Genomic DNA, 13,983 nt, shown 5'->3' with positions numbered 1-13,983 from the left:
GGATGGCCATCTGTCGGGAGGGCTTTGATGGTATCTCCATACATAATTAAATGTGGTTGGACTGGATGGCCATCTGTTGGGAGGGCTTTGATGGTATCTCCATACGTAATTAAATGTGGCTGAAGTGGATGGCCTTCTGTTGGGAGGGCTTTGATGGTATCTCCATACTTAATTAAATGTGGTTGGATTGGATGGCCATCTGTTGGGAGGGCTTTGATGGTATCTCCATACATAATTAAATGTGGTTGGACTGGATGACCATCTTTTGGGAGGGCTTTGATAGTATCTCCATACATAATTAAATCAGGCCAAAGTGGATGGCCATCTGTTGGGAGGGCTTTGATGGTGTCTCCATACATAATTAAATGTGGTTGGACTGGATGGCCATCTGTTGGGAGGGCTTTGATAGTATCTCCATACATAATTAAATCAGGCCAAAGTGGATGGCCATCTGTTGGGAGGGCTTTGATGGTGTCTCCATACATAATTAAATGTGGTTGGACTGGATGGCCATCTGTTGGGAGGGCTTTGATGGTATCTCCATACCTAATAAATGCGGTTGGACAGGATGGCCATCTGTCGAGAGGGCTTTGATGGTGTTTCCATACATAATTAAATATGGTTTGACTGGATGGCCATCTGTTGGGAGGGCTTTGATGGTATCTCCATACATAATTATATGTGGTTGGACTGGATGGCCATCTGTTGGGAGGGCTTTGATGGTATCTCTATACATAATTAAATATGGGTGAAGTGGATGGCCATCTGTCGGGAGGGCTTTGATGGTATCTCCATACATAATTAAATGTGGTTGGACTGGATGGCCATCTGTTGAGAGATGGGGCTGGAAAGTTTGTGTGTGTGTGTGTGTGTTATACACATGTGCCTATTGATGTTCGTACGTCAAACACATGCGCCACCTCCTGGCAGGATTGTGTACTTCTCCCTTTCCTTTCCTGCCTTGCCTTTGCATCGCAAAGCCTGGCAAACCAGGCTTCGTAATGTCCCCGGAAGCTTCACTTCTCTCACTGCGCATGCCCAGTTCCTAGAGCGCCTTGTGTTGGAGACGGAAGTTCCGGCCTCTGGGCTCTGCTTCCTGTTTCTCCTCAGGGCGGCCAGGATGGAGGCTGTGGAGGAGTTGGATATCGATGTGGAGGGGGATGTGGCGGCCGCAGCGCAAATGGGGTAAGCGGGGCAGGCTTCAGACCTTCAGCTAGGCCTCATCGGCTGAGGGGGAAAAGGAAAGGGCCCGAGGGCGTTAGGAATTGTGGGAGTTGTAGTCCGAAACACCTGGAGGGCCCAAATTGACCCTTGCCTGATCTATATCCATGCATTTCCTTTATTTTTCTGCTAAAGTTAATGATAATGATAGCAACAATCCAGTTTCTGAATCCAGATTGTCTGTTTTGAAGGCGTGCAGAGGAGGGCAACTAAAATGATCAAGGGTCTGGAGAACAAGCCCTATGAGGAGCGGCTTAAAGAGCTGGGCATGTTTAGCCTGCAGAAGAGAAGGCTGAAAGGAGACATTATACTCATGTATACATATATGAAAGACTGTCATAAGGAAGAGAGAGCAGGACTCGGAGCAATGGGTTCAAATGACAGGAAAGGAGATTTCACCTAGAATCATAGAATCAAAGAGTTGGAAGAGACCTCATGGGCCATCCAGTCCAACCCCATTCTGCCAAGAAGCAGGAATATTACATTCAAATCACCCCTGACAGATGGCCATCCAGCCTCTGTTTCAAAGCTTCCAAAGAAGGAGCCTCCACCACACTCCGGGGCAGAGAGTTCCACTGCTGAACGGCTCTCACAGTCAGGAAGGTCTTCCTCATGTTCAGATGGAATCTCCTCTCTTGTAGTTTGAAGCCATTGTTCCTTGTCCTATAATAATAATAATAATCATAATAATAATAATGGGGAAAAGGTGTCTCCACTGAAGCTTTATCCCCAATCCTTGTTTCCACAACAAAGCAAATTTTTCAAAATCCAATTATCACGGAAAGTGTGATGAAATTTTCTGAACAGGGGCAAAGACAGAAAACAAGCACCACAGGGGTATTAATCCTTCTCTATGCTATCAAAAGCACTTGTGTGTGTGTGTGTGTGTATTATGTGGCTGGAGTTAGACTTAAAAATGTACCTGTTCTGACTTCTAATAAATTCAACTTATTCATAACTTGGGGACTGCCTATACTTGTAAATGCTGCCTCTTTGCCAGTATTAATACTATATTACTTTCACTATGTCTCAAAAGCATTAATACAATTCTTGCTTCTGAGAGCATAGTTTCTTGAAATATGCAGATATTTATTTATTTATTTAATATATTTATATCCCGCCCTTCTCTCCACAAGGGGGACTCAGTGCGGCCTCACATGAGCATCAGAGGATGTCAACAGCATAAATACCATAAAAATTACAATTCACAATAAAATCATTTTAGACATTGTACATCATCATCACTGAAATTTAACAATAAATTAATAGATTAACGTGCCAGTAAAACCAAGCCGAGCCGGGAGAATCCATATCGCAAAATACAAATTTCCTTTTCCTATTGCTGCTGGCCTCCAATGCCTGGCCCCAGAGCCAGGTCTTAAGTTGTCTTCTAAAGCACAGGAGGGAGATGGCCAACCTGATATCCTTAGAGAGAGAGTTCCACAGATGGGGGGCCACTACCGAGAAGACCCTGTCTCTTGCCCCCACCAACCGTGTTTGCAAGATGATCTTAAGCTTCATGATGGTTCATAGCAGGAGATACGTTTGGACAGGTAATCTGGGCCAGAACCGTTCAGGACTTTAAAGGTTAAAACCAGCACTTTGAATTGTGCCCGGAAGCTAATCGGCAGCCAGTGGAGCTGGCGCAACAGAGGAGTGGTACGCTCCCTGTACGCAGCTCCAGATAGGTAATATGTTGCTTTTTTTCCAGAAACTATGACGATCCATCATCCAGCGTGCTGCAAGATCATTACCTGGATTCAACATGGAGAACAGACATGGGACTTGTAAGTACGAATGGGAAATAAGCTGCTACTCATTCTGTGGCAAACATACCCATTCCCACAGGGATGGTTTGAACATTAACATATTGAAGGGGAAAGGTTGAATAATGGTTATATATTTTTGTCTTAGCCATGGAGTCTTGATAACACAATTAGTGAAGAAAACAAGGCCGCCATTGAGAAGATGTTGTTGGAAGAAGAGTATCCTTTTGCCATTCATTTTGACCAAAGAAAGAAATGGTATTCTGATGCAGGTTTCAAATTAATGTGCTACTATTATTACTGTTTAAAATAATTTCTTGAGAATGCAATTTGAACTGTCACCACCATGACAGTACATCAAATGCCAAAGGCCTTATGTTTGTTTAACAAAGATAGTTGTGCCTTTTCTGTCCCTAAATCAAGTCCCTATTAATAAACATAACTTACATTAATCAAGACCTAAATATCCATGTGAGTATGAACTAAACAGATCTTTTTTTTAATTTATGTTTTTATTGCCGACACCGGTAGGATAATATCACAATCCATCACCATTTCCAAATACATATAAAATATTGTATTGTCAAAGGCTTTCATGGCTGGAATCACTGGGTTGTTGTAGGTTTTTCCGGGCTATATGGCCATGTTCTGGAGGCAATTTTTCTCCTGACGTTTCGCCTGCATCTATGGCAAGCATCCTCAGAGGTGACCTCACTACCTCTGAGGATGCTTGCCATAGATGCAGGCGAAACGTCAGGAGAAAAATTGCCTCCAGAACATGGCCATATAGCCCGGAAAAACCTACAACAACCCATATCAAATATTGTTTTCATAATGTTCTTATCCTTACCTCTTCCATCTTTATCTCCGACTTGTGTCTATCGATTTTACACCCCCTCCGCCACCCTCTGGGAACACTACTTGTCTTCATGCTAATATTATTTTAATTGAACAATCGTGGAAAGAGAATGGTTCCGCTTTTTATATCCGTCGACTTTATCTATCAATCTTCCCCATTTCTGAACCCAGGTCTTCTTGATTCAGCATGATGTATATTTGGTTCTTCTTTCAGAGATGTAGTCCTGAAGCATAAAGTCTGCTAGGTAACCGTACCATTTCTTAACTTCCCACTTTCTGTGGTCTTTCCACCCCAAGGCCACAGTTGCTTGGGCGGCAACTGTCATGTATTTTATCATTTTCTCCCAAGCTTTGATGTTTTCGTTCTTGTCTATTTCTGGGTGAAAAATTCTTTTTAAATTCTAAATCAATTTATACCCTATTAATTCGTTCATTTCCTTTTTTACTTTGTTATAAAAATCTTTTATTCTGTCGCATTCCCACCACATATGTATTTAGGAGCCAATTTTTCCACATCTGTGCCAACACAATTTTGTGGTTGCTTTAGTTATATGTGCTAGTTTAATGGGGGTTCTGTACCATTTAGTCAGTATTTCCCTTTGTGTTTCTCTAATCCTTATATACTTGATATTTTTGATTGTATTGATCCAGTGTTCAATATCTGAATAATTGTTATTTAGACCCTCTTTCCATATTTCTATCAGTGCTTGTTTCAAATTATATTGAATTCCAACTAATTTCTTGTATATGAACCCCATCAGGCCTTTCTCCTTTTCTAATTTCCACTTTAAAATTTGATCAAAATCTGTTTCTGGGCCTTCCTTTTTCCTCCACTTCATGATCCTTTGTTTCAATCCATTCCACTGACCACATTTGTCCTTTATCTTCTCCCAGTTGTCCCATCTGGGTTTAGGAGGTCTTTTATCAGTTTCATTCCATTTTGTTTCAAATTTATTATCTGGATCTTGATTCCTCCCTGCTACCCATAGGAGGAATGGCAAAGAAAGAGTTACTTCTTGCCATTTTCCAGACAGATTGTTCAGGGCTGGTGTCCTCTCTACCCTCTCCCACCCTTACTTATTTTAGAACAATGCTATGTATCTCTTATCTCAGGTTCAAGGGCACTGTCCTCCCAGTATTATAACTCCCAATGTCTCAAATACAGTCATGTCCCCTTCCATACTTACAAGGTGAATACAAAGCTTAGACACATGAAATGAACAAATAATACCAAAATATAGCCAATGTGCCTAATATGCTAAACCAAGAGGCACAAACAATACTGTGAATACAGACGCAACCACCCCCCTAATTGTGAATCCTTATAATTATTCACATTCTTCACTTTAAACACCTATTGCAGGGTGGCATAGAACTAAATAGATCTTACTACATAGAAGAGATTTGTAGGATTGCTATTCCAGGAAGTTTTTGTATCTCTATGTAGAGTTTTATTTCCCCCCTGAGACTCAATAATAGAATACAGGTAGTCGCCAAGTTATGAACAAGATAGGTTCTGTAGGTTTGTTCTTAAGTTGAATTTGTTTGTTAGTTGGAACAGGAACATTTTAAAGTGTAACTTCATATATCTATATCTCTATCTATCTATATAAAAATGTAATGTTAGTTTGTGGGATTAACATAACTCAAAAACCACTGGACAAATTGCCACCAAATTTGGCCACAAGACACCTACTAACCCAAGGAGTGACCATCACTCAAAGAAAATTGATTTTGTCATTTGGGATTTGTAGTTGCTGGGATTTACAGTTCACCTGCAATCAGAGGATTCTGAACCCCACCAACGATGGAATTGAAGCAAACTTGGCACATAGGACTCCGACAACCAACAAAAAATTCTGGAAAGGTTTGGTGGGCATAGACCTTGAATTTGGGAGTTGTAGTTCATCTGCATCCAGAGAGCACTGTGGAATCAAACAATGAAGGATCTAGACCAAACTTGGCATGATTACTCCATATGCCCAAATGTGAACGCTGGTGGAGTTTGGGGAAAATAGACCTTAATAATAATAATAATAATAATAATAATAAAAACTTTATTTATATCCCGCTCCATCTCCCCCAGGGGGACTCGGGATGGCTTACATAAGACCTTGACATTTGGGAGTTGTAGTTGGTGGGATTTATAGTTCACCAACAATCAAAGAGCATTCTGAACCCCACCAACGATGGAATTGGGCCAGACTTCCTGCACAGAACCCCCACAATCAACGGAAAATACTATATTTTCTCGTGGTCTTTGGCAACCCTTCTGACACCCCCTCGTGACCTCCCCCCCAGGTTTCCCCAGGCAGGTTGAGAAATGCTGCCTAAAGGTCATCCAGTCCACCACTCTTCATCAGGGCAAGAAAACTTAAAGCCCTCCTGACAAAGAGCCATCTAGATACAGATATAGATAGATAGATATGATTCACACACACACATACGTATTTGACAGACATAGTATCCTAGATTTGAAAGGGACCCCTAAAGAAGGACAATGATATGTTGCATGTTCTAGAGTAGGCAAACCAGGCAATCTCTACATCAACACTGCCAAAGAGACAACAAGAAATACTGTTTACCCACAAGCATCAAGAAATTACATATATTAGAAACCAACACTTTCTCATTACTTTATTTTCCAATTCACCAGACTGGGCCACAGCAACACATAGCAGGGGACAGCTAGTATATATATGCACTTTATTCTATCCAAAGCTCTCATATCACTTTGGATAGAATAAGGCAGGGTGAACACCCCTGAGGTGTTTGTTTGCTGTCTGTGCCCATGTTTGGGAGATTTCAGCTCATTTTCTGTCCCTGTAATCATTGGATTTTGGAAAAATTGGCTTGTTGTGGAAACAAGTATTGGTGAGAAAGCTTCAGTGGAGACCCCTTTCCCCCATGATAATAACTCTTCCAAGAATGCATTTCCCTTCCGAGGGGTGGATTTCTCCTAGTTCGTTATCTCAGCCCCGTTCTTAACTAGGAGTCGTTTGTAAGTCAGATGTTTGTAACTTACAGACTGCTTGTATTAGGTATTTGAATTTTTTAGAAAATTAATGTTTAAAAATGGAACATTATACAAGAACTTAGTGCTGTTTGAGGACTGGAAGGCTTTTTTCCCCTTTGGAGAGCAGCTGCGCTGTATAATATGTTTTGTAAGTACACACAAATATGCTCTTTCAAAGAATTGGGCTGTATGTAGATGTATTTTAAATTGTGCTGTGACTGCTGGTACAACTTCTCTGAACAGAAACAGCAATTATGATGCCTTAGAAGATCCTTAATACACCTCAGATACTATTTGTCGAGTAAATCGCTTCCAGAAAAGCTTTGGCAGGAACTGAAGGAAAGTGACAAAAAGTGCACAAAAAGGTAATGGTTTATGGCAGGGAGGAAAATTGGCATTATATATTAATATTAAGATGCGAAGAATTCTGCTAACATGTTGATTTTTGGTTTTTCTTCTGCTTTTTTTTTACAGTCCACACAAGAAAGAGGCAAAACTCACGTAGGTCCTTCTAACATTACTTCTAAGGGCAGAGTGGCCAAGCTAAGTTTAAAGTTGAATATTGCTGATTCTTCTAAAAAGGAATAACACCCTGCAGTAATTTTAAGAATTCCTATGCTTGCTTTTGAATCTACCTTGTAAAAAGGTAAAGGTTTCCCCTTGACATTAAGTCTAGTTATGTCTGGGCGGGTGGTGCTCATCTCCATTTCTAAACTGAAGAGCCAGCGTTGTCCATAGACACCTCCAAGGTCATGTGGCAGGCATGACTGCATGGAGAGCCGTTACCTTCCTGCTAAAGCGGTACCTATTGATCTACTCACGTTTGCATGTTTTCGAATTGCTAGTTTGGCAGGAGTTGGGGCTAACAGCAGGAGCTCACCCCACTCTCTGGATTCGCACCACTAACTTTTGATCAGCAAGTTCAGCAGTTCAGTGGTTTAACCCACTGTGCCACCAGGGCCCCTGAAATCTGCCTTTATTTTAAAAAAATTGCAACAGAATTGGCTTAACTTTATTATTGTATGGCTTCAAATCATTTCTGATTTATGGCGACCCTAACATGACCTTTTCAAAGAGTTCTCTTTGCAATATTTTTCCAGAAGGGTTTCTTCTTTACATTTCTATTAGATTACGCTCTCCACCAAAATCAGCCACTGGGTCATTGAAGTGGACAACAGAAGAGAAAGAGCTTTTTGAACAAGGACTGGTAAGTACCATTTATGGGTTACTGACTGACTGGATTTAAAAGTGGAATTATATCTAACTCTTTCTATGGTATGTTTCGGGTCGAACCTATCTTTGAGACTAGATCTCCTCCTATGAACCAGTGTGGACCTTGAGAATTAACATTTGTTTTCCATCAGACTAAATTTGGCAGAAGATGGACGAAAATTTCCATGATGATTGGAAGTCGCAATGTTCTTCAAGTAAAGAGTTATGCCAGGCAGTACTTTAAGAACAAGGTAAGCTTTATAAAGATGACCAATGACAGGCTAGTGAACTAGTCATGTGGAATAAATCTGTGTTTAACTAGGGCTTGAGCTGGGCCAATATCTAAATGGCTATAAGCATGAAATAAAAGATTTAGTGATGTTTCCTGATTATTTTGGATGTCTTAAAGTAAAGAAATCCTATCTTTTGGTTAAACCTCTGTGCCAGCAGGACTGAAGACCGACAGGTCACAGGTTCAAATCTGGGGAGGCAGATGAGCTCCCTCTATCAGCTCCAGTTCCCTATGCAGGAACATGAGAGAAGCCTCCCACAAGGATGATAAAAACATCAAATCATACAGGCGTCCCCTGGGAAATGTCCTTGCAGACAGCCAATTCTCTAACACCAGAAGCGACTTGCAGTTTCTCAAGTTGCTCCTGACACAACAAAAAAAAATCTTTTGGAAGGAGTGCCTAAATCCACAGAACAGAATTTGACTATGGGTGGAGACTCCATCCAACAACTGACTGAATGGATCTATTTTGGTTCAGATCAACCAATTCTTGTCTGGAATTCCTATTTTTTTAGTGTTGTTCTTTATTTACTGTTATGATTTTAGAGTTTTTTAATACTGGTCGCCAGATTGTGTTCATTTTCATGGTTTCCTCCTTTCAAGCAAAAGAAGCTTCTTCTTTCCTCTTGCGGAGCAAATTTCATGCACGAGGAAGGAGGAATTCCTCTTTGTTTCCCTAAGGAGAATATTCTGCCAGTTTAGGGAGTTATTTGGATGTCATACTTCATCTAATAATTAGTAGTATTGATATCAACCAGAAGCAACTTGCAGTTTCTCAAGTCACTCCTGACATGACAAAATAATAATAATAATAATAATATTTGAATAATTATTTGAATAATATTCAAGGAGTCAACTGTCACTTATGACTAATCTCTGTTCATTTGAATGTTATTTAATGCTTAACTCTTCTCAATATCTCTAAGGCCAAGACTGATGGCCCAGAAAAAGTAGAGCAACGGGGACCGTATGTCAGCATTCCTGTACCTACCAGCAACGAGGATGATGAAGGAAAGACGGTGGCGTGGGCAACTACGCTCTTAAGAGGCCGGGCAGATCCTAACTTGAATGCAGTGAAAATTGAAAAATTATCAGATGATGAAGAAGTTGATATCACAGATGAGATGGACGAGCTGCTTTCTCACATTCCTCAGCAAGAATCCGGGAAGTGTGAGTTGTTTGATACTCCAAAAAGTCCATCCACACAAAGCAATTGGACAGTGTCTGCTTTGGATTCTGAGGAACACACACCGACTGCCCTTCTCTTAACTGCGAAATGCAGTCCCAAGCCAGAGGAAATTCCAGTGGAGACTCCAGAGACTGTGGTGCCGTCTTCTGAGAACAATAGTCATGATCCGTTGAAGCCCGAGAACGAGGGGGGTGACGAAGTAAGGACGCCTGATTGGTTTTCCTGCCCAGAGCTTTGTGGGGAACAAAGAGACTTCAGTGAAAACAGTATTCTTGTCCATCCTTCCGAGCAGCTAGAAGAGGATGGCCACATAAACGCCGAGGAGCTTAAGCCGCCCGATCAAGAAGTGGAAATCGACAGAAATGTGATATCAGAAGAAGAAAAACAAGCGATACCAGAGTTTTTTGTGGGACGCCAGGCTAAAACACCTGAACGCTACCTGAAAATTAGAAACTATATTTTAGATCAATGGTACGTAACAAATCCCTGTTGTGAGAAAAAAATACTGTAGCGTTATATGTGGAAAGCCATTACCATATATACTCAAGTATAAGTTTTTCAACCTTTTTTTAGGCTGACAAAACCCTCAGTTTATACTCGAGTCAAGGTTATTTTTATTTTATTATTACTATTATTTTATTATTTTACAGCTTTTATATTCCATCCTTCTCACCCCGCAGGGGACTCAGGGCGGATTACAGTGTACGCATATATGGCAAACATTCAATGCCAATTTTGACATACAACATAGACAGACATACACAGAGGCTATTTAACTTTTTTCTGGCCGCCAGGAGAGCTGTCGCTTTCATCGTCCATCTGCGACACTGATGAAGTACTTCCGCATTCCCCGCATGCTTTTGCTGAAGTCTTTTTTTTATGGCCTCATAAATTAGTTAATTTAGCCTCTCCACACTTTAAGGTAGTACCTTATTTTCCTACTTGACAGATGCAACTGTCTTTCGGGTTGCAAAGGTCGACAATGGGCTAGACAATTGGTTGGAAACCCACTCCAACCCGGGCTGGCTTCGAACTCATGACCTTTTGGTCAGAGTGATCTTAATGCAGCTGACACTCAGCCAGCTGTGCCACAAACCCGGTGCTATTATTACATTTATAATTTTACTCTATTATTATTATTATTTTTATTTTTATTATTATTATTCTCCATTTATTATTGTTACCAGCCACCCCCTGCCATGCATTGCTGTGGCCCAGTCTGTGTATATATGTGTATATATGTCGTTTTGCACATGCGTTGTAATGTTTTTTTTATTGGCTTTTTAAGTCTCTCTTACTGTCTTTTTCAGTGTTTTTATGAGTGATGGTCACTCGTTGGCCTGAGAGGTGTCTTGTGTCCAAATTTGGGGTCAATTCGTCCAGTGTTTTTTGACTTATGTTAATTCCACAAACGAACATTTTTATTTATATAGATTATATTTATTATTTTACTCTATTATTACTATTATTATTACATTCCCATTATTTTACTCTATTGTTATTTTGCTCTATTATTCGTATTACATTTATTATTTTACTCTATTGTTATTACATTTACATTATTTTAAATTATTACTATTTTATTACATTTATTATTTCATTCTATTGTTATTGCATTTATTATTATTCTTTATAATTGTGTTTCATAGCTGTCCTGTTCAGTAACGATTAAAAGAGATGTGCATCCTAACTTCTTTCTTTTAAAAAAAATAATCATTATTGAAATTTATAATTAAAACTAAAGAAAAATAGAAATGGAGACAAAGAGAGACAGAAGGAAAAGAATAAAGGAGGAAAAGGGAGAAGGAGAAGAAGAAAAGAGAAAGAAAAAATAAAAAAGGAATATAGAAATCGATACATAAATACGTATTTTTTTAATAATAATTATTGAAATTTATAATTAAAACTCCAAAAAAAATACTTTGGGTTCCAATTTCAAAATATTGAAATATATGATTTGATTAATCCCACTGTATGGCTTGTAATTATTACCAATAGGAGCTTTTCAGGAACAGGTTTGGTGTTTCATTGAAAGTTATTTTACAGTAATTTAAAAAATATGTTCACCCTATCTTCCAAAAATGGTGGCTTTCCCAGACCTACTCTATATTCACAGATCATATAGAGTATAGAGTGTCTGAACAGGATAGATCAAATATAACAAACTTGTAATTGTATTTGCCTGAATTGTGGACTATATGTAACTTTTCAGACAGCACATTGAATGGCTGATCTCAAATTATCACCTAACTTTTCTCTTTTGCTTGTGGTTCTATTTTACGATAGGGAAAAAAGCAAACCAAAATACTTGAACAAAACTTCGGTTCGCCCGGGGTTGAAGAACTGTGGTGATGTCAACTGCATCGGACGCATACACACATACCTGGAATTGATAGGAGCCATTAATTTCGGATGTGGTATGACGTAAACTTTGAATTTTTTGTTTTGAATATGTATCCTGATTAACAGGAATTCAAGCCTCTGCCCCTCTGCTACCATCCTGCCTTTCTTTCCATCCCTCCCCTCATCCATTTCCCCCTTTCTCTTCTTTGCTTCCCTACTTTTTTTCTTCCACTCTTCCTTCACCTTCCCTTTCCTTCCCTTTCCTTCTTTTTCTTTCTTTCTGTTCTTCCCTCCCTGCCTTCCTTCTCCCTCCCTCCTGATCAGGGATTGTTTTACCTCATGTGGGACTTTTATTTATTTATTTATTTCAAACATAGGCATAAATTTAAATTGATTTAAAATTAGTTTTAAAATAAAAAATACATGAATGAAAAGTGCAATAATACTGGCTGTCTAGCCTTATGTAGAAACAAATTCAGCGAGCACAATACAATCGGAAGCCTGTCCCTAGTCCATTTTCCATAACATTATCATTATTACCATTGTCAGTTATCTGCCAGCTACCCAAAGGCCACGTTTTCAATTTCCTCTTGAAGGTGAGGAGGAATGTTGTTGACCTGATTTCACTGGGGAGCGAGTTCCAAAAGCGGGGGGCCACCACCGAAAAGGCCTTGTCCCTACTCTTCCAACAAATAGATATTTATCCCCATATATGTCCTGCCCTTTTGAATCTTTTGCAGTTACTCTTCCTGTGTGTGTTGAGAGTAGGAGAGAGTTCAAAACAGTTTGAGATCCTTCTTTTTATTATTATTATTATTATTATTATTATTATTATTATTATTTATTTGACTTGTATACCGCTACTCCCAATTTCGCTCGGAGCAGTTTACAGCAGTAGATTAAAACAATTTAATCAACTTTAAAATACAGGGTTAGTCAAAATGAATAGGCCAATAAGAAAATTAATTTTAGACGAATGTATGTTTATTGTAACCAAACTACAGCTACGTATCGACAGATAAATTATCAAAGTTTTGTCTCACCTTCAGAGATGTTCGATATGGGCGCCCCGTGTGACACGGCAGACGTCCAAGCGATAGTCCAGTTCATTCCACATCCGTTGCAGCACATCCGACGTAATGGCATCGAATGCAGCACATATGCGCTGTTTTAAGTCGTCCAAGGTCAGCGGTAATGGAGGTCGGAACACAGTGTCTTTCACATACCCCCAGAGAGAAAAGTCGCATGGTGTGAGGTCGGGGGACCTGGGGGGGGGCATAGGAGGAATGGAAGATCAGTCACTCCAGCACGGCCAATCCAACGTCTGGGAAGGTATTCGTTGAGGTACTCGCGTACACTGTTGTGCCAATGCGGAGGGGTACCATCCTGTTGGAATACGAAATCGGGCACTTTCTCTTCTAACTGTGGCATCAACCATTCAGACAACATGTCAGCGTACACTATGCCTGTTACGGTTTTCTCCGCGAAAAAGAATGGGCCAAACACGTGACGGTTGGTTATTGCACAGAAAACGTTTACCTTCGGCGAATCCCTTACATGTTCCAATACGGCATGAGGATTTTCAGATCCCCAAAAGCGGAGATTATGCCTATTGACCTTCCCGCACAGGTGAAACGTTGCCTCGTCACTGAAGACCAGTCTGTTGGCAAAGGCTTCCTCCTCTAGTCTTCGCTGCATTGATTCGCAAAAATCGTGTCGTTTCGAATAGTCACCTTTTTTCAAAGCCTGCACCATTTGTAATTTATACGGCTTGAACTGCAAACGTTTGCGTAACATGCGCCACACAGTTTTTTGCGGAACGTTCAATTCCATGGCAACACGATTTGTCGACTTCTGGGGACTTCGTTGAAAGGATGCACGAATGGATTCCACTGTGTCTTCGGAGACACGCGGTCGTCCTGTGGTTTTACCCTTGCATAAGCAGCCCGTCTCCTCAAATTGCTTTACCCACCTCGCAATGGAATGTCGATGAGGTGGTTCCTTGCCATACTTGGCTCGAAATTCTCGCTGGACCGTAATTACTGACATTGTTTTAGCAAATGTCATCACACAAAACGCCTTCTCT

The 13,983-nt window shown here is 40.2% G+C and overlaps 1 protein-coding gene across 2 annotated transcripts in view; it reads left to right on the top strand.

Annotated features, from left to right (window-relative positions):
- The first annotated feature begins 1,093 nt into the window (after window positions 1-1,093).
- MYSM1 (Myb like, SWIRM and MPN domains 1) overlaps window positions 1,094-13,983 on the top strand; it is a 28,059-nt gene continuing 15,169 nt past the window's right edge. Inside the window, exons 1-9 of one of the 2 annotated variants that reach the window (XM_067469338.1) lie at window positions 1,094-1,185; window positions 2,933-3,008; window positions 3,136-3,206; window positions 7,149-7,226; window positions 7,336-7,362; window positions 7,990-8,068; window positions 8,226-8,324; window positions 9,292-10,025; window positions 11,841-11,971. In XM_067469338.1, the coding sequence (XP_067325439.1) occupies window positions 1,121-1,185; window positions 2,933-3,008; window positions 3,136-3,206; window positions 7,149-7,226; window positions 7,336-7,362; window positions 7,990-8,068; window positions 8,226-8,324; window positions 9,292-10,025; window positions 11,841-11,971 (1,360 nt within the window). In that variant the 5' untranslated portion in view covers window positions 1,094-1,120. The remainder of the gene's footprint in view (window positions 1,186-2,932; window positions 3,009-3,135; window positions 3,207-7,148; window positions 7,227-7,335; window positions 7,363-7,989; window positions 8,069-8,225; window positions 8,325-9,291; window positions 10,026-11,840; window positions 11,972-13,983) is intronic. The other variant, XM_067469339.1, reaches the window with a different exon arrangement.

This window comes from Anolis sagrei, chromosome 5 (genome assembly GCF_037176765.1).
Source record: "Anolis sagrei isolate rAnoSag1 chromosome 5, rAnoSag1.mat, whole genome shotgun sequence".
Lineage (NCBI taxonomy): Eukaryota > Metazoa > Chordata > Lepidosauria > Squamata > Dactyloidae > Anolis > Anolis sagrei.
The sequence above is the reverse complement of the archived record's forward strand: the minus strand, read 5'-3'. Positions and strand labels throughout refer to the sequence as shown.